This window comes from Pongo abelii, chromosome 3, assembly GCF_028885655.2.
Source record: "Pongo abelii isolate AG06213 chromosome 3, NHGRI_mPonAbe1-v2.0_pri, whole genome shotgun sequence".
In the NCBI taxonomy this organism is placed as follows: Eukaryota; Metazoa; Chordata; class Mammalia; order Primates; family Hominidae; genus Pongo; species Pongo abelii.
This window is the reverse complement of record NC_071988.2, coordinates 6,977,894-6,998,788: the sequence shown is the minus strand read 5'-3', so window position 1 is coordinate 6,998,788 and position 20,895 is coordinate 6,977,894. Positions and strand designations below refer to the sequence as shown.

The following is a 20,895-nucleotide window of genomic DNA, read 5'->3' as shown; positions in this document are numbered from 1 at the left end:
CTGCTGACAAGAGCTGAGGCTGGGCCCAGGAGGAGTTTTCTAACTCAAGACTCAGCCCAGAGCTGGGGCGGATGCAGGACAGTGCAGGGGAGGCAGGGGGCCTGGGTTCCCTCCTGACCTTCCTGTGGCAGAGGCCCTCAGCCCATGCTCCAGCCTCAGGGAGCTTTACGTGGGTAATGCGACCCGCAAAGCCTTGCTGCCACGATTTAAAGAAACAGGCCTGCAATACACGGGACAGGCCACTGGCAGGTGAGTGGAAATATCAATCCCTCCGCCTACCTAAGGCTGCCCTCTGGCAGGTGCCCTGCGACTGTCCAGGAGCCTGAATTTTGCATAAACGAGCAGGCTGGGTCTCCAGTAGTCAAATCTCAGGAGTCACCCTGGAGGATTCCACCACCCCCACAATCCCGCCTCCCAGCCGGAGCTGCTCCTGCATACATGGGCTCCAGTGGTCCGCATCCCTCAGGAACAGTCAGGCTCCACGCTGATGCCAGGCAGGAACTGGGGCAGAGGGCCAGCTCCTGACCGCTGCGCCCTCAGCTCCCCACCCCGAGATAAAGCGTAAAGACGGGGGTTCCTTTGTTTCCGGCCACACCCAGGGACGCAGCCCGGCTGTTCTGCCTCCACCACCGTCCCCACCCTCTCGCGGCCCAGCGTCGGCAGCATTAACCCTTCCCGGCCGGCAGCCGCCAGCGTCGCCCCATTAGGTTATTTTTAGCTGCGGGCAGGGGTGGACCGAGCTTCCATCATGGCGCTGTCCCTAGGTCCGGACTTCCACTCCATCAGTAAAGGCGAGGAGTGGGGAGCACTAGTTGATCTTCTTCCCTCCCCTGGCGGGGGAGGTACCGGGCTGTGGGGTGCATGGGCCGGACGGTGCGGGGGCCGAGCCAAGGAGGCTCAGCTCACCCTCCCACCCCCGCGCGAGGCCTGCGGGGAGGGGGTTCGGACCCCCGCCCCTCCCTCTTTTGTTCGGCTCCGCATCCTCCCTGTCCACGCCATCCTCTGGCACATCCCGTGGGGGGAGGGGGCGGCAAGCCCGCGGGGAGAGGGACTCCCGGCTCCAGCCCCGCCCCGCCATGCGGGGCTCCCCCACCCCCATTGTCCCCAGGGGCTGGGGGAGGGGGCTGAAATCCCGAGACCGGCCCCGCCCCACCCGCGGCGACGCAGGAGGCCTCGGGGGCCGCCCCTGCCGGCGCCCCGTGGATCTGGACCCTGCCGGGCGCCCACTCCCAGCCCACGAAGGCCAGCGCGGGGCGGCGGGGGCGGAGGCCGCTTACCGTGATGTGCGGGATGCTCTTCTTGCCCTGGTACGACATGGCCCCCTCTGGCGCCCTAGGCCCGGCCGCTGACCTGCGTGGCTGTCTGACTCGGTCCGGAGCTCTCGGCCCCGCTCCCCGCGGGCGCGCTGACAAAGGCCCGGGAGGGATAGAGAGAGGGACGAAGGCTCGGCGCCCGTGGATGCCCACGCGCGGCTGCCCCGGCTGCTCGGCCCGCCCGCCGCCGCTCCGGCTGCCAGCACCGCCCGGCTCGGCGAGGAGGGCGGGAGAAGGAGGAGGGAGAGGCGAGGGCGGGAGGAGGGGGCTGCAGACAGCTCCTCCCGGCGGCGCGGAGCGAAGCCCGATTCGCCCCTCTCGGCTCGAACCAGGAAGCGCTTCCCTTCCGATCTCCCACTCCGCCCCCCGCCCCCCACCCGCCCAGCCCCGCCGACCCCCGCCCTGCGCACACGCCCTTGGCGGGCCCTGGCCTCGCTCTGGCTATCCAGAGAGTCTGGTTTTCAGGGCTCCTTTAAAAGAAAAAGACGGCGCGGTCAGGGCCCGCGGGCTGCGCCACAGGTGTGCGGCCGCGCGTCTGGAGGCCTCCCCGGAACATCTGCGGGGGTGTGGGGGGAGGGAGTGTGGGACGGGGGCCAAGGATCGGCCCAAGCTGCTGGGAACGTTCTTGGCTCTCCAGGATCGCGCCCAAGGACCGCTCCCCTCTTGCCTCTCCTTCTATAGCCTCCGTTTATCCTTCCCGAGTGCCTCTCCCTGAATGCACCAAGCACTTTTTCCATCTCGGACTCCAAGCCTTTATTCACGCTGTACCCTCTCCCTAAATAGTCTACCCCAGACAAAAGGCTGCCCACTCCCCTAGACCCATCTCCAATGCCTTCCCCACCACGAAGCCTCTCCCTGCCACCCTCTCTATCCTAACACTGAACCAGCCCCCCCGGGGGCCGCTAAGGTGGAGCCCCCTAACTGGCAGAGGGAACAGCAGGGACAGAAGGGTACGGCCTTAATTAATGCTGACCTGTTCTACTCCAACAGCAGCTCCCTCATCACACAGCAACCTGACATTGGGGCCACCAGGTCACCCCACAGAATTGCCTCCAAGACAGCAAGTGTTTGGAGGGCTGGGCCACTGGCACCAAGGTGTCCACAGCCCTGGGGACAAGCTGGGGGTCAGGAGGAGGACTAGGGTGCTCCAGCCTCCCAGCAGTGTGGACACCAGCCCCGGAGTCCATGATCCAGATGTTGCTCCAGAGGGAGGTGGGCAGGAAGCCAGGTCACAGCTTGAGAAGGTTCATAACAGCAGAGGGGAAAAGATGAAAGATGGAGGAAAAGGGGGAGCCCCAGCAAGCCCCCACCTCACTGGACAGGTGCCCCCAGTTCCCAGGCAGAATAAAACACCAACTTTATCCACCACTTCGTTGTTCATTTTCTGCACGCGAAATCCAACCCCACAGGTCCTATGAAACGACTCATCTTTTCTGCTTTCAAGTTGCCATCCAGAGCGAGAGTGGCCTAGGCTTGGTACAGCTCCACCAGCACCGTGGTTGGGGGCTGGGGCCCTGACCTCCACCACCCCAGAGGCCAGTCCCCTAATCCAGGGCAGGAGGCCAGAGACACCTGGGCCTTAAAATAGAGGTGAGGTTTTAGCTTCACAGAGAAGCCAGCTCAGTATCCCAGGAAAACTAGGCATAATTTTCCCATTTTACGGACAGGAAATTGAGGCTTACAGAGGTAAAATGATGTACCCCGGGTGCAAAACATATTAGCTGCGGCAAAGCAGCATGGAGATGCCAGGTTCCCCCACACTCTGTTTACAACTCATTTCCTTCCACGCATTCATGCATCCCCGGCTCTCAGCGGGGCCTAAAATCCCTATCAATGACCGGAAATTGCAGATGGGGACACTGTCCCTCCCCAACTCCTACACTCCCTTCCTTGGAGTTGTTAAGTCCTAGGTTCCACGTACCAGGGCGTTCCCTGGGGTCAGTCTGGAGATCTGAGCGGAAAGCCCCCAGAGCAAGGGACAAGACCACGTACGTATCAGGGGGAGGAGCATCCGCCTGCCACTGGCCAAACAGATCGCTGCTCCCAAGCAGATTTAGCCGGTACAAAGCGCCGCAGCCGCTCAGCCTCCAGCAGCGGCAATCGTTGCGCCTGCGCCGCAGAAACCCCTCCTGCAGCCCAGGGAGAAGCCTGGTGGGCGGGGGGGAAGGGCCGGGGCACCCGTTGCAAAGCCCTGGAGCGGTGAGGCCCGCCCCGGAACCCGAGCCCGCTGTAACCCAAGCCTTAAGGCCGCTCTGCCCGCAGAAGGTAAAACCCTCCCTCCGTGGAGATCGCGAGCCCCTGAGTTCCACAGTCGCGAAGCTCGAGTGCTTTCGGAGCCCCGGGCGCGCCAGAGGCGCTGCCTTTTGTCCGGTCCCTGAGAAGCCATGGAGAAAGGCAGAGGAGACCACAGGGAGAAGAGGAAGGAGGAGGGGAGACGAACGGGAAAGGTGAAGCGACCAGCGTCCCCAAGCGTCAGGGCGCAGCTGCGGGGCTGGCCCAGGCTGCGCCCTGGGGGAGATGCTGGCGTTGGTGACATTGACCGCAGCTCCAGAGGAACTCTCCTTGGGACAGCTACGGGCCGTGCACAAAGCGCCCTCGCCTCCCTGGTACTCCACCACCCTTTGAGGAAGGCCGGGAGAAGACGGCCACCCCCATCTGACAGATGGAGAAGCTGAGGCTCAAGAGAGCAAAGCGCCTTGGCTGGAAACCCGGATTCCCTGGTACTGGTCCGGCTTCTCGGCTCGCGGCCCAGAAGCCTCCCCATCGGGCTCGGGAGTTTGGATCCCAAGAGAGGTCGGACCACCAGGGAAGGTAGTGGACAGGGTTGAGATAAAGAAGGGGTGGGGGAAGAGGAGGCTGGACTTTCGCACCATCTGCCTTTCTGACCACCCCACCACCACACACACACACACACACACACACACACACACACACACCCTTGCTGTTGGACCTCTCCCTCGCGAGGCTCCGGCTTCAGGACCACGGAGAGCTCTGGAGCTACAGAAAGCCCGCCCCAGAAGGGATGGGGCCCGAAGAGGCCCACCACCGTGCCTACCAGTCCCCTGCTCCTATTCCTCCAGGAAGCCCTCCCAGATATCTGCCCCGATCAAGCTCTGCTTCCCTCCAGGCTCACTTTGGGTTACTCATAGCATTCAATAGGGGAAGGTTTAATTAAAATGATAATGATTGTAATAAAAGTCAACAACAAACATTTGTTGAATGCTCACTACCGACCGGCATTAACTGATTTAATTCTCACAATGAATCCGTCGCTCACCCTAGCCTGGGAACTTCTGGAGGGTGGGGCCAGGTTGCTGAGCCAGGGACCTAGCGCCTACCCTGGGCCTGGCACCTAGCAGTGCTCCGGCATCCAGGTCTGGACCAATTCGAAAGCTCCCTAGCCCTCGGATGCTCCAACTTCCGTTTTTCTGGCACCTGACCCTGGCTCTCGTCGGTCCATCCAAAGGCTACGCCGTCCATCCGCCCTTCTTCCCCAAGTTCCCTGGTGACCCCCAGCTCAAGAGAGAATACCCACAGGGCCCAAGCCCTAGCGTTCCCTCTCCCTGATCCTCCCAGCCCCATGCTCAGGTCTGGGAGGCTAGAGACCCCAGTTCAAATCCCAGCTCTACCTCCACCTTGCTCTGTGAAGCAGGCACATCGGTGTGTGCTGCGGAGGTCAGGAGTGCCCCTTGAATCTATTGGCGCTTGAGGGTAGGGGTTTACGGCTCCAACTGCCCGACGAACTAAATCCTTAACCAAATCCTTCCCCCCAGCAAGCATGAGGGGAGCGCTCGTAAAAAAGCTCCTTCCAGCTTTAATCTGTGTGGCCGCAGGCGACTCGCGGAACCTCTCCCGGGGCCCCGCACACAGTAGGTGCTCTATAATTACTACTGAGTGAGTGGATGGATGAATGGACCAACGCAGAACGGAGCTCCAGGTCTTTTCACAAAACAGAATGAGGGGCCTGGGTTAGACTCATCCCAGAGGTCCCTTCGCGTTTTAAGCGTGCATGCGGTGGCTTTAGCCAACTTCCCCTCTCAGAACCTCGCTCTCCCTTTCTGCAGAAGAGGAGCCGGGACTGGACCCGGGCGATCCCTTCCGAGTCTCACGGACCACGCCGGCCAGCCCCGACCGAGTCGCCCCAGCTTTGGGAACCTCTTGCATGATGAGGTGGGGGAGGGGCCGCGCCGTGGCTCTCCCCGGCCTGGCGGCCGCTGCCCCAACACCGGGGCCCGGGCATGGCCCTCGGGCGCCCCATGCCCTGGGTTCTCCCGGGGCCCGCCCCCCTCGTAAGGCCCGCGCGCGCCCCGAGGGTACCTGGCCATTGTCCCGGCCGAGGGGCAGGTCGCGGGGCGCGGGGCAGCGGATGCGCAGCGTCGGCGGTCGTTCGTCGCGCTCTCCTGGCGAGCTGACCGCGGAGCCCGAGGGATCGCTCACGTCGCTGGCCGTGTCCTCACTGCCTCCCGGCCCTGGCAGGCCGACCGCGTCGGGCCGGCCAGCGCTGCGCGGCGTGCGCGCCGAGCCGCGGCGGCCCACACTGTAGGCGTCGAAGTCGATGGTCTTGTTCTCGTAGGCGCCCTCCACCGCGGCGAACATGCCGCCGTACTTCTGGCGCGGGGTCTGCGCCGCGCTGCCCGGCCGCGCCAGGTACACGGGCAGGTCGTCCTCCGTGTTCCACGCGCGCCGCCGGTCCGCCATACCCGTCCAAAGCCGGCCACCCACCGCGCTCCCGCCTGCCCGCCCGCGGCCCTGGCCACCGCCGTGCGCCGCGCTCCGCGCTCCGCGCCTCGGTGCGGGCCTGCGGCGGCCCCGGCGCGACTGCGGCCCGGGGAGGGGAGAGGCGGGGCGGGGCGCGCGCCGGGGCGGGGCCGGGGCGGGGCCTCCGGGCGGCTGCGGGCTAGCTGCGCGGCCAGCTACAAAGGACCAGGAGGCGGGGATCGCGGCTGGGGCGGGGAGGGACGGTGACGCGGCCGAGCCGCAGCGCGGAGGGCGGGCCGCGGCACCGCAGTGCCCTCGCCGCACCCCCCACTCTCCGCCCCCAGGCGGAGCGCAGGGCGCGAGGAGAGCGCGGGGCAGGAGCCGTGTGCGTACACTCGCGAGCCCACACGCTCTGGAGGCACACGCGGGTTCATACCTGCACACCAGACAATTACGCCAAACACATGAGAGATGCACAGACATGCTGGCACTCACACGAGAGTCAATCACACATGCTCTCCGGAGATACATAGGGGCTCGATCATGCACACCATACTCAATGTTGCACACACATACACATATATGCTTATGCACATTCCGAGTTCATTACAAACACACAATAGAAATCCTCACTGTCTCACAACCCCACTCACACACAGTATCACACCAAGATTAATTGCACAACTGGAGAGGCACATGCGTTGGATACACCGTTCATTCTGTCATTATTATTTTGCTGAGCGCCCACTAGTGCCTAGCACTGTTGTAGGAGCTGGGAACAGAGCCATGGACCAAATAGACCAAGTGCCTGCCCTCCAGGAGCTGACCTGCTAAGGAGGGGAATTGGATACAAAAGCACCCATATGGTGGGCCAAGAGGTGGTAAGGGCCAGGAAAGGTGGTGCAGCAGCCAAGAGGGACATGCTAGGGGCACACTCCGACAGACACATAAGAGAAGCACATTCTTGCATGAGAACCAGTGACACACACATACACGCGCACGCCAATGACACCACACAACACACCAATATCAAAGGCAAGCTCAGGGCGATTCCACACATGTGCATCATAAACTGGCAACAGGACGCACACACACAAGTCCACACCAGGAATAAAGGAAGTCAAAAGCTTAAATGAAAACGCTCCAGAGAAAGACACACAGAGACAGAGATGACCACACACACACAGCTGGCAGTCAACCAGACAGACAGATATTCCCTCATTCGAAGGGCACAGTCCACGTTTGTTGCTCCTGGAGCTTGCAGTCTGGGCGTTCTGGGGTTCCTCTGTCGTGGAGGTCGCTCTGCTGGGGCTCTCCTCTAAGGCAAAGCACCACCTGCCTCCTATAGACACCTTCCCTTATTTCTCCACAATTATCAGGCAGAGGATCCTGCAAGTCCCTGGGGACCCTACAGTCCCAGCTGCACTTCCTGGAGAGGCAGAATCGCCAGCTGCCGACCCCCTCCTCGAGCCAGTCCAGACAAGCAAAGTCAGGACTGGGTGGGGACTGCAGAGGGGAGCATCAGTGCTTCTTGCAACGTCCCCCCACCCACAGCCTTCCATGCTGGGAGCTGTCCCTTCAACCCCGGGCCCTGCCAGCTGCAAGCCAGAGTTCCTACAGCGTGGCCAAGCTCCAAGAATACCAGACAGACAGATGCATTCATGTTCTTGTTCTATGACTCTTGGGCCCCATGGACTGAGGATCCTGGGGCCATCAGATCCATGGCCTCAGCTGACACCTCCCTGAATCTACTGTCTTCCAACCCTGCAACAAGGGGTCTGTGCAGCAGGTAGGTATTTTTACCTGCCACCTCTTTGAAGAGGAAACAGGAGGGGAGATTTGAAATGGCTTCCTAGGGCCTCAACCTCAAGGAGGTTCAGCCAGGCCTAGAGCATGGGCTCATCCACTAGGTGGGCATTTAGCAAGTTATTTTTCTGTGCTTGAGAGAGAGGCTAGTGTGGGGACACAGATGAGTATTTCTAAGTCTCTGCCTTCAACAAGTGTTTACTCTAATGGGGGAGAGAGTGCTGAATTCGAGAACAGAAAGTTCCACACACAGCCTCCATCTACCTTCCACCCACCACAGCTGCATCCTGGCTCCTCTCTCCTTGTGTCCCTGGGTCCACTGTGCAGATTTGTCACAGACACTCCTCTTGAGGCCCGTCAGCCTCCAGGCTATCTTGGAAGTGTTTCCAATTTTTCAATGAAAATTTTTCTCTGTCCAGTGAAATACTATTCCCAGCCCATTCCAGGCAAGAACAATTCATGTCGAAGACCACATAGAAATTTCTTCTAAAACCCCACAAATGTTCAGGGTGACATAACCCAGAGAAATATCAGAAAACTCAAGAGTCTGAGTTAGGTGGAACTTTGGAGGCCAGGCCTCCTACTGCATGCTTGAATCTGCTCTCAACATCTTGAGGACACAGTCTCTCAGGCTTTGCTGGTGATGATGGAAATCTTACTGCTTTTAAAAAAAACCCTTTCCATTGTGAGAAAGGGCTGGGCAGTTGCCAAGACTAGAGGGAGTGACACAAGGAAGGAGCTGAGAAAGGGCTGTCTTTATGCAGAAGCAGGAAAGGATCTTCATAGCTTCTGCTTGTAGAAAGTTTACTACATGCCCGGACCATTGTAAGCACCTAACAGATGTAACTTTTTTATGCCTCGCAGCAACCTTGAAAATACCATTTCAGCCTCATTTTACAGATGAGAAAACTGAGATTCAGAGAAGTAAATAACCTGTCCAGGGTTACAGCTGGCAAGTAGGAATTCGAGCTTTAAACAGAGTAGTCTGGTGCCAGAGTCCCCATCGAAACAACTACCCTTTTCTCTCCCCAAGAGCCTGACTGAGGTGGTCCCACTGGGAGATAGGAGGTAAAGGGACCTGGTTTAGGCAGAAGAGTCTAGGTGGTTGAGTTAGAATCCTGTTTTCTATGCAGTCTTGGGCAACTAATCATTCGACATTCATCTAACACACCTTTGCGGCACCCACTGCATGTCACTGACTTTATATCACTTCCTCTCACTGTTTTCTCCCCGTGCAGAGGAGGCAATCGGACCCTCCTGAAGCTGCATACTGTGCATAAGGGTCCTTGCACACACAGTTCATTTCCGTGCATCATGCTCTGCTTTATACACTGCTGGCTCCCTCAGGCAGCCCCACGTGGCGAACTAGGCCACTTCCATCTTCAGGCTGGAGCGCTGAGGATGACAAACCTTAAGCCCATTGCTCAAGTTAACTACCGGGAAGTGACTAACCTGAGATTTCAACTCAGGTTTGTCTGAGATTTTTCCACACCATCTCATCTCAAGGTCAGTAACCCAAGCGCAACAGAGAAAAGGAGGAAGGAAACAAAACCCAGGGTATAAGGTTGGAAATGCACCCTCCAGCTTGCAGGGAGAGAGAAAGGAGCAATATTTGCCAGGAACCAACAGAGGCAGCAGGGGAAGCCTGAGAAAACTGCCCCCATCCTGACAACAGTTATGACCTCCCCCATCCCCCAACCCATCCTCCAACTGCTCCCACTCCTCCTGGGAAGGAGTTCTTATAAGTGAATTACAGCATTACATTTGGTGAAGGACAAACCTTGAGCTCATCCTGTCAGACATGAAACCTTCTTCCTGGGTGATGGCAGAGAACAGAAAGGGACATGTCAGATGGGAGAGGACAAGAGGCCAGTTCAGGTCCGATGTGGATTTTGTTTTGGCAAACCAAAAAAAAAAAAAATATTAATTAATTATTTGCAAAAACAATGTTTTCAAAAAAATGAAGGAAAGGGAATTGTAAGTTTATCATCAGGTACATAGTAATGGATTATTGTCCTCATCTCAGATAAAAGAAAAGATTTTCAGAGAAGTTAAACAAGCTGTTTGGTTATATGGCCAGCAAGTGACAGAGATGCAGTTCAAATCCAGGCTCATTTGATTTTTAAATGTCTGCTTTTTTCTGTTGCCTCCAAATTAGTACACATGGGACTGTGGTGGGCAGAATAATGATGCTCAAAGATGCCCACACCTGAATCCCTAGAACTACTGCCCATGTTACTCCACATGGCAAATGGGACTCTGAGGCTGTGCTTAAGGATCTTAAGATGTGGAGATGATCCTGGATCACCTGGTGGAGCTAGTGTCATCACAGGAGTCCTTTTAAGTGAGACAGAGGCAGGAGAGTCAGAGTCTGAGAACAGGAGATCAGAGAACAGAAGCACAGGTCAAAGTGAGAGATATTTGAAGAGGAAGGAAAGGGCCACAAGCCAAAGGATGTGGGCACCTCTAGGAGCCAGAAAAGGCAAGGAAACACTTTCTCCCTGGAGCCTCCAGAAGGAAGGCAGCCCTGCCAACATCTTGGTTGTAGCCCAGGGATTCTGACTTTCAGAACTACAAGATAATGAATGTGAGTTGTTCTAAGGCAATGGGTTCATGGTCATCTGTCAAAGCAGCAATCAGAAATCACTACATGATTATAAAGGAAATCATTTAATTATTTGTGCAAAGTGGATTTGAGTACCAAGAAAAGCATTTATTCCCCACCAAAAATCAAAGGAATCCTAGCTCCATTGCCTTTTTCTGTTACGTCAAGGTCGACAACACTTTGTAACAAACCATCAATAAACAAAACATTCAAAAGGGAAAAAACCCTTTAATTGTGAAAAAGCATACATTTTAATGTACAAAATTACACAAATTATACATTTAACTAACATAGAAAAATACATCTCAGTAACAAGAGAAAATGCCGGCCTATTTTACACAAATGGAGCGATCATTACAAATCCTGAAAACCCAGAGGGAGGGTTGAGCCCAACCCAAACCGGTCGGGAATCCAGTGAACATCTCCACAGACTGATGGTTTTACTGCAGGCAGGCCCCGGAGGATAGCTGCCCCAGGACCCGAGGCAGGTCCTGCTGAAGAGCTTCCGGAGGGGAGGTGTTGGGTCCTGTCGCTGGACCACTCCCACGTGAACCAAGGCAGCTCACTCCGGGGAGGGGCAGGACTTGGCCTGCCAAAATTCTCAGCCTTGAGTTTATGAATGAGGGTGCATAGGAGACCTTGTAGATTCATGCAACCGCAAGGTGTACAGTTATTGTGCATTTGGGATTCAGTGAGAAACTACACAATTTCTAAACTGATGTCTGTGCTTCACAGCTTTCATGTGATTTCTGCCCAGGATTCAACCTGGAAGAACTAAGGAGTCCACAGAGGTTCTACCAAAGTGAACTTGCCAGCCTTGCTTATCGCTCTGCCAATGACACTCATGCCTCTTCCCTGCCTTACCTGCAAAAGCTGGTTGTGCAAACCTGAACTGTGGAAGAGATCATCTTATTCCCCCAACTCAGGTTGGTAGGATAGGACCCAGCCTCCCACCAAAATGTGTTTGTGCAGAGCCCATTTTCAAAGGGGTGAGGGAAGGCTCCCAACATCCACTGACATGCTGAGTGCTTTAAGAAACGTGCTATTTCTTTAATCTTCACACCTTACCCACTATTTCCATGGAGGACTTTGAGGTTAAGAGAGGTAGGTACCCTGTCCAAGCTTGCACAGTTAGTCGGTGGCAGAGCCGTCGTGTGTCTGGCCCCAAAACTCACTGTCCTACTTCTGTTAGGTGCAGACCTTGTCCTTTTCCACTAAAGAATTAATGGTTAGAAGGTCACTGCATAGACATTTATTTCCCCCATCACTTTCAATGTCCTATTTACAAATATTGTATTATATTACTTTAAAAAGAAAATACTGACTCAAAGTTGATATCAAGTTTTCTGCCATTTTTAACAATCCCATTAATTTGTCTCTCTCTTCCCTTGTTCTACCATCACATAAACGGATCATCAGCCCATGCTTGGACACAGCCTGCTGGTGTTTTCAAAGACAAAAAAAAATGGTGTTGGAAAAAAACTCATTTTTGAGCTATCAATTCTTCCATTAGTCTTTCCATTACTCAATACATTACATTTACACTAGAGATGCAGAAGTCAGACTTGTATATAGGAGCTGTGCTTTCTGAAGCCAGAGTAGGATTTAGGAAAGTTCACATGGGAAAGAGAAAACCCAATCCTTCAATCCCAAGTCTACTGAGTTCTTGAAAGCAGTTTTAGGTCCAAGGTACAAATTATCTGTTTTTAGAAATTCCCATAACACAGAGAAGAGGACTAAATACATGAACAAACCCCAGGGATCTTTTCCTTCTACACCACCTTAAGGCACCGGAGAACTTCCAATAATTTATTTCAAAGCCAGGCAAGAATGCAGTTGGCCATTGGTGCACATGCCAAAGACAAATCTACTTTTGTTTGCTTACCCAACTGGCAGATATATCTACCATAGAATATCTCTTTCTGCATATTCTGGAGTTTAGGATGCAAACAACTGCACCCAAGAGATTCACTTAGTGTGTCATTTACCACCCAATTATATTATCTGAACTTTCATGGAATTGTGCAGTGACCAGTCACCAAGAGCTCAGCTCCAGGCTCTGCCACAGTGGAGCTCAAAGCAGTAACACATCATGCATTTCATTTCTGTAAGAACCATCAGCTGTTTAAAAGGCCCTCTGAGGGTAGAGTTACAAAGCCAACTCATGGTCAAAAATACTCCAAAGATGAGAAGTTTCCTCCTGCAGACTCTGAGGACACATTTCTTTCCTAGCTAGGAGCATAAATAAATATGAGTCTAACACAGAAGAAAACCACAGTAGCATTTTAGAACTTAAATAGCACAGGGAATGGAGGAGTGGAAAGAGACTACGTGACTGTATTCCCATGGTTCTCCCCCAGCTGCCCATTAGAATCACTGGGGAGCTTTTCAAATAGATCTCTGCCCAGGGCCCCATCCAATACAACTTGATTTCAGTGGCCTGGAGAGAGGCTTGGGCATCAGTTTTTTAAAAAGCTCTGCAGGTGAGTCCAACATGCAACCAGGGTGAAGAATCATCAGTACAGAATGCGGTCTTTACATCCTTCAAATGACCTGGAGGGGGTAAGTGGCAGGGCTGCAGCCCCTCTTACCCTGCCTGGACTCCCAGCCCAGAGCCCTTCCCACCGCATGGCACTGTCTCAACAGAGAAAAACAGGTTGTGTCTAAAATATGTCAGAAATATCTCGCACCCTATTCTCAGAAGTTGGCTGAGTTCTCAGAAGGTTTCACATTTCAGACCTAGAATTTCACCCTGGAACCAAAGGGGAGCTGTGAATCTCTTAAAAGAAGCTCACCAGCCTGAAGATGAAAAGCCCCTCTCAAGTTTATAAAAGTTTACTCAATAAATTGCTGAGTAAAACAAATAGAAAGGACCCCAGCTGTAAAAGGACTTGTGTTCCCTGTTCTCTCCAATGATGGGTAACTAAACTCATATAATAATCTCATTCCAAAGCAATTCAAAAACCTTTGACCAGCTTTGATGCTTGATTTCACACTGAGAAACTAGGTAAGGAAGGCTATGGAAGGGTGGATTTAAAGCTCAATCATGTAAGTCTAGCCAAAAAGTAGGTGAGTTTCCAAGATATCCTGGGATTCAGGGCTTCCCCAGGGTGAAATGCAGGCATGAATTCCACACAAAATGAAAGAATTCCTTAAACTAATATCTATTGCTAGATGATGCCATATAGATTGTAACCCAGTAGAAAATTAATTGCATCAGACCAAGACCTAAAATTCTGAATCAGAAGAGCCTGCCCCATGGCACGGTTGGAGAATACTGCATAATGACATCCGAACCAGGTTCAGTCCCATTTGCAGTCAAGTGGCTTTGTCACTGGACCGCAGATGTCAGTTAACCTCATCTGGGAATCAGTTTCCTCGCCTGTAAAATGGGGAAGAGAAGGATGCTTACACTAGATGAAGTCTGAGGCTGTCTCCAGCTCCAACAATGGATGTTTCCGGATCTGTCACCTTAATCACTGCCCTGCTGACTTGCCTGGGAAGGGCAATGGCAGGGCCACTCTGAGCACACAGCCCATGTTGGTCTGCAGAACAATCAAACCACACTACCTCAGCGTGTCCCCGCTGCTGCCACACCTCCGACATACCTATTTTAAGAACAGTGCCTAGCAGTTCATGGGGAAACGTTGCTATGCCAACTTGCTGGCTGTTGCTAATCATAATCTATGAATGTGCAGTACAACCATCTGACAAGTATTTCTTCTCTTCCTTAGCCTGTTGACTTTCTTCCAAATTGTCATATGACAGATCACCTTGTTCATAATGGCACACAGTAGGTGTATAATAAATGTACATTAAATTAATGACATGAGTAAAGTATATGCACAACATGTAAGTCTGCAAAATGCCTTCCCATCCAGTTTTTCCATTATTGCGCACAGTAGGTGCCGAGGTGGGTATCTTATTATCTCCATTTGCCCAGCAAGTAAACTGGGGAGGGGAGGCCACTTTCCCTAATCTCGGAGCCGATAAGTTGCAGAACCCAGATTGCAGCCTAGCTATTCCGGTCTTAAACCCTAACCTGTTTCTCCTACATCAGGTGGTCTCTGTCATCTCTCTAGAAGAAAGTCAAATAACACCAATCCTGTATATACATGTAGATCTTAAGAGTTTACAAAGGGCTTTCCATCCATATTCCCATTTCATTCAAAGCCTAAAGGTAAACTAAGAGGCAAGGCTCTCTGGGGCCCACACCTGGCCCACAGGGTGTTCTGTGTGCAGTGGGATGGACTGTTCACCCCAGGAGTGCTTCATTGGCCTTGCCCAAGGACCCTGGAAAGGACTGAGGGGATAACCGAAGCAGCACAGGTGGGCAGGATCACCATGCTGTCTAAAAGTCTGGGGCCCAAGACAAGTAAATTCTCTGGTACTGGCAGAGAAGTGGGTGAGGTCCAGATATGCAGGAATCACACAGACAGCAACAGATGAGCCTTCCAGGTAAAGCCAAGGCCCTTGGAAAGGCAGCTCAGAAGAGGCCCTTAATGAGTACTCATGGAGCAACTGACCAGACTTACGTGGAAGCCCACCCACCAGGGCAGGAATTTGGCCTACTCTGTTCTGTCCCAGAACCCCAGGGCCTATTGTGGTGCCTGGCACTTAGTGGTGGTCAATCAATGCTTGTTCCTTGAATGAGTGAATGAAACCTGGTGACTGACAAACCTCAGTGGGAAGCTGGAAACCACACTTTTCCTTGTTTCCTTTTTTGAAGATATTTGGAAAATATGCCATCTTTTTAACCTAGAAAACAGATTTCTGCTGGGGAAGGCAAGGAAAGGAATTAGACTTTATTGAACGTCTACTATGTGCAAAGCACCTTCTGTTTCTCATTTCCCCCTGTGCTGTCAAGGACAGTGATATTTTCCCCACTCAACAATGGAAAAGTTTGCAGATCAGAGAGATGGGCTCACCTGCCCAGTGCCCTCAGTGGCTAATGCATCAAGCTTAGGTTTTGAAATCAGGCCAATAGACTCTGAAGCTGGTTGTTCCCATGATGTTACATCTCTTCCTGGGTTGTGTACTGCAGGAAGAGGATTTGGAACCCTTGGACGTGACCTTACTTGTTAAGAAGTAGCATTTGTGAAGCATCTGCTGGGTGCCACGCCCTCTGCCGGATGCTTTTCTTTTCTTTCCCTGCCTCAGTTAATCCTTGTAATAGCCCAGTGGGGAAAGATGTGGCCCCTTTTCCTGTCTTGCAAATGAGAAAACAGACCCCCAGACGCTAGGTTGCCTGACATGGCCTGTGCTTTTAGTAACACCCCTTCCCATCCCAACTGCATTCAATGGTGAATGCACAGCATCTCCTGTCTTCACGATACTTCACAAGGTTGCAATAGAAGGTGCCATTTCTCCCATTTTCCTCCAAAGAGGAAACTTAGGTTCAGAAAGTTTAAGGGCTTTGTCCCAGGGACCTGGGACAAGCAGGTGGCAGAGCTGGAAGTAGAATCAAGGCTTTGCAATGCCCAGTTGCAGGCCCTTCCTGCATTTCAGCGGTTGTATCACTTCCTGGCCTGTGAGACCTCGGGCCCCAGCCACCCTTCCTCCCTGGGCCACTGCATTTTCACCCATAACATGAGGGTGCTGAGCAGACGAGGTGTCACCAAGCCATAGCTTGTGGAAACCAGGCAGGTTTTGCAGTGAGTGGAGGGGAAAGGGGTGGGGGCCCTGCAGTCCACTGGGTGGGGTGCCTCTCAGTGGGGGAGGGAGCGAGCTGGCTTCATTCACCTCTGACCGTGGCCAGGAAGATGGAAGCCCGATGCTGTCAGATACACTGATTTTCCAAGAGAAGCCAGAAATCCAGATTTGTATATGAAATCTCTTGGTTTTTAAATGTCACTTGCTAACTCCAATATTAAAAAATGCAACATAGGTATTTGTACACCTGTGTTCATAGGAGCAATATTCACAATAGCCAAAAAGGTGGAAGCCACCCAAAGGTCCCTCAATGCGTGAATGATAAACAAAATGTGGTACATCCACACACTGAAATATTATTCAGCCTTAGAAAGGAAGGAAACTGTGACACATGCTGCCACATGAACCTCGAAAACATTGTGCTAAGTGATATAAACCAGTCATGAAAGGACAAAGACCGTATGATTCCACTCACAGGAGGTCCTAGAGTGGTCAAATTCACAGAGATAGAAAGTGGAAGGGTGGGAGCCAGCGGCTGTGGGACAGGGAAATGGGGAGTGAGTCTTTCACGAATATGGTGTTTCTAATTTTGCAAGATGAAAAGGTTCTGGAGATGGATGATGGTGATGGTTGCACCACAATGTGAATGCACTCTGTGCCACTGAACTGGATACTTAAAAATGATTAAGAAGATACGTTTTAGAGTTTTAGAGAAACGTACCTTCTTAACCATTTTTAAGTATCCAGCTCAGTGGCACAGAGCGCATTCACGATTATAAAAAAATTAAATGTAAGCCAAACATGATACATTTGTGGGCCAAATCTGGCCCAAGGGCTGCCGGTACCCGCTGTGGACTGGAAACTCTCTAAGGTCTGTAATGTGATGTGGGGCCTGCCTGTTGCTCACCCAGCACTGACCACTGCCCCAGGTTCTGCGGAGATCTGAGACACCCATGGCCAACTCCATCCACCAGATCTGACTTCCGGGCACCACCCACTGTCTCACAGCAGCCGGGGCAAGAAAACATGTGGCTCACTGACGTTTTCCCGCTCAACAGCTGGATTTTCACTGCATCTTCCTGGGCGATGCTGAGATTTCACAAGTCCCTGTCAGGCCCCTGGCTGCCAATGTAAGCGGGCCTCACAGCCCTGCAGTTTACAGGGAAATGGTGTCAGAGGAAGCAGACTCCCTGGGTCCAAGCACAGCAACTGGGCCGCGATGCTCTTTAACTGCAGAGCAAAAGGAGCTGAAATGAGGCTGCATGCCTGGGCACTTTGGGGTGCTGTGGTCAGTTGGGCGCAACTCATGGACACAAGTTGAGAGAAGAGCTCTTCGCTTACTCTGGAAGCAAGAAGGCTGGGTGTGGAAGCTCCCTGTCTGGCCAGAGCCTGCCCCTCAGTAGGAACTCAGCAACCGGAAGACTGTGCCACACCCATTTTACAAATAAGGAGCTGGGGTGGATAGAGGCCAAGGGACAGCCTTAAATCGCCAGCAAGTTGGAGGCAGAGTCCGTCTCTGGGTTTCCGGACAGAGTACTTTCTGCCTAGACTAGGGGTGCTTAGCTACTAGGGTGCTTGTCTATCAGTCTTATTTGCAAATCTGATGAAATCCATGCTCCTTCTCCCTAGGAAAGAGTTCACATGCCTACAACTTTTTGTGCAGGTTGGGAACTCCATCCTAGCCCAAGCTTCTTCAGGAGCTCTATAATATCAAGATAACTACTATAATGATTTTTTAAAACCATCATCCTATCATCCCCTCATCATCCATCTTGGATGGAAGCTATGCAGAATGGTAAATCAATGAGTCCTTATGGCAGAGTGCACTCCGAGACAACCGTCAGTGAAATACCTAAGTTGAAGGAACTGCATTTTACAAACACAACAAGGATCCTGACACGTGGAAAGAATCTTACAGTGTTCAGGCGCTTTTCCAGCCATTAGCTCATTTGGTTGTCAGAGTAAAACTGTCAAGTACGCATATGACCCACAAACAGACGAAGAAGAGGATGTTGGAAGAAGGTAAGTTATTTGTGCACGGCGTCCCAGCGTAGGAGCCCCAGAGCTGACAGGTCCTTGGGACTCCAGATTCGGCTTCCTGTCACTCACATGGCATTCAATATGGGCTTCTTACAGTCAACAGCCATCTCTTGGGTCCCCAGGTTGGTATCATACAGAGTAGAAATATTCCCTATTAGTGACTTGAGACAGGAAGATAGTTGCTTGGCTTATAATTTGGCTCACTGGAAAGGATCGTAAATCATAGGCCACCTCTGCTCTGTCGGTCAATTGAGAAGGATGTAAATATTTTCCAGCTTGCTATGTTTGCCCCTGTGCTGTCTTCCTTCCTGCAATGACAAAATCAGGGAAACAGGTTCTTAAAGGGAACATAGCAACCAGTGTGGCTTCTACATGAAGCCACCCACATGCACACACCTTTACATCACTGGGAGACCCACTTTAAACTCCATATGTGATGGACTTATATCATGGAGTATCTATCATACAATTATCAGCTTGCTCTCCAGAAAATAACCTTAGTTTGGAATTATTAGATAATGCTCTCTTTATCTGGGGTGCTTCAAACCCTTGACATGATATGGAAATTTTATGTTACTAAGCATTCATGCACATTGTGTAGAAAGGGTTTCTAGCTTTCAGGAGCCTCTCAAAGGGGCCAATGGCCAAAAGAAAGTTGAGAACAACTGAAGAAGAAAGACAAATTGGGGTGCTCTGGGATGTCATCATTTGTTCGTCCAACAAAAAGTGATGGGACACCTGCTGTGTGGTAGTCTCTATGCTAAGCACGGGGGCGGGATTGGGGGGGGCAGAGGGATGGATGCCCTGCCTGCCCTCCTCAGGTTACAGAGGGTGACATAGGAATCATCAAACAAATGCAAGTGCCAGTTGCTGCTGTAAAGGAGGAGGGGTAACAGTGGAGGTGGGGACAGCAAGAGTTGGTGTCAGGGTGTCAGGGGAGGAGCCTGCAGCCGGTGCAAAAGCCCTGGAGAGAGATGGAGGGAGCAGGAGAAGCCAGTGTGAAGAAAACAGAGAAGCAAAGAGTGATGTGGCAGGAGATGAACCTGTCACGGTTGGCAGCATGGCAAATGCTGGCATGGAGAGAAGTGGGGGGGCGGGGACTCCAGACATGGTAAGGACTCAAAAATGATTTTGCAAGGGGAAAGGAAGGAAGAAAATGAAGGAGAGTGAAAGAAAGACTGTCTGGAGACGGTGACATTCGAGCAGTCTTGGAGACAAACAGGAGTTTTCTGGGCAGAGGAAGCAGGTTGGGCAGAAGCCAAGAAGTATGGGAGAATACAGGCTGGGAGGGGCTCAGCACAGCGTGAGTAGCAGAGAGAGTGGGTCTAAAGAGCTCAGTTTGCCAAGAAGAGACTTCATGGGTGCGCCAGATTAATAAACATATCTGAGCAATGTGACAGTGTGCAGAGAGGGACCCTAGGAAAATCAAAACCCTGTCTGTGCACAGCATCCCTTTGCAGTTCCACAGTTGCCCCATGACTGACTTCACCAAGCCAGGCTTTTCTGCAATGCTAAGGGTCTCAGAACTGGGCAGAGATGGCTCACACACCGCTCATGGCCGCATCCATCCCAAGGGTGTTAGTGAGGAAGCCAACCTACTCAGGGCACTGTTCATGTAGGTGTCTTTAGTCTCCTTCTCAAAATGTATTTTTATCTATCTGTAGGTACACAGCTTCAAATCCTTTTTTGAGGAAGGAATAAGCAAGACAAAAATAAACCAAATTTAAATCCTTGAAGCTTATAAGACCACTGGTATCCAAACTTATATATAAATCAGAATCACTGGAGAGCTTTACAAGAATTCTGATACTTAGGCTCAATCTCAGATTTATGAATTCAGTGTTCATGAAGCAGATCTTGGAAATCTGTGTTTCCAATGAGTTCCATGCTATGCTCATGCATTAAATTGGGGGGACTCTTATGTGTTAAGCTCATAAGCACCTGGCATCTGGGTACTGCTGCAGTCAGTGATGCTCCACTACGAGGACAAAGCAACAAGTTAAGCTTGTAGTAACTGTCACTAGAAGCAGGTGGGTGATATCAAACACAAGAAGGCAACATTCTTTCCCTACATTATACATGATAACATATAGATACTGCATTCACCAATAAGTTAATGGAACAACTGTTTAAGAAGTAACAAGTACCACAGGGTCACTTCCAAAATCCATGTGGGACACTAAAAGATGCTAATTTCTGATAAAGTTTCATCTAAAAAAAATCACAGGAATTATAGATATCCAACATCTGAGAGACAATCATCAGATGCAATAAATAGGATAGATCACTTTTGGCGGTGGGGGGGAGGGTCATGTAATAGGAATTCTAAAAGAAGACTTTAAAATATTAATGATCACAATATTTGCATATATGTTCTGTAAATGAAAAATAGAATAACTGATAGATGATCTCTACAGGCAAGCTAAACAGTAGACTAGACACAAATGAAGGCAGATTTAGTAAATTGAAAGGCAGATCTGAGGAAATCATCCAGAATTCAGCCCAGAGAGATGAAGAGGCATATGGGGGCTGGGGGAAGAGGTGCTCTAGATTGAGTTAGTAAAGGTCTTTCTGAGAAGGTGACATTTGAGTTGAGACCCAAATGACAAGGAAGATCCAGCCATGGAAAGCAATAGGGCCAGGGGTCTTGGGCATAAAAGAGAGAAGTGCATAGGCCCTAAAGTGGGGTGAAGCTGGGCAGGAACAGGTTGGCATGTTCAAAGAACAGAAAGCAGATCCCTGAGGCTCCACTCTATGAGAAGGTGCCATGAGGCAGAGTAG

At 52.0% G+C, this 20,895-nt stretch overlaps 2 protein-coding genes across 5 annotated transcripts in view; both read right to left on the bottom strand.

Moving 5' to 3' along the window:
- The window catches only part of CRMP1 (collapsin response mediator protein 1), a 74,407-nt gene extending 68,272 nt beyond the window's left edge, over positions 1 to 6,135 (bottom strand). The window contains exon 1 of one of the 4 annotated variants that reach the window (XM_024246575.3): positions 5,631 to 6,135. In XM_024246575.3, coding sequence (XP_024102343.1) covers positions 5,631 to 6,011 — 381 coding nt within the window. In that variant the 5' untranslated portion in view covers positions 6,012 to 6,135. Of the gene's footprint in view, positions 1 to 438; positions 914 to 1,277; positions 1,551 to 3,234; positions 3,340 to 5,630 lie in introns of those variants that run through there. The other 3 variants (XM_054553700.2, XM_024246576.3, XM_054553701.2) reach the window with 3 other exon arrangements.
- Positions 6,136 to 16,874: 10,739 nt separating this feature from the next.
- Positions 16,875 to 20,895, bottom strand: part of C3H4orf50 (chromosome 3 C4orf50 homolog) — a 114,252-nt gene continuing 110,231 nt past the window's right edge. Inside the window, exon 15 of the mRNA XM_054553697.2 lies at positions 16,875 to 18,422. The gene's annotated coding sequence lies outside the window, so the exon portion shown is untranslated. The remainder of the gene's footprint in view (positions 18,423 to 20,895) is intronic.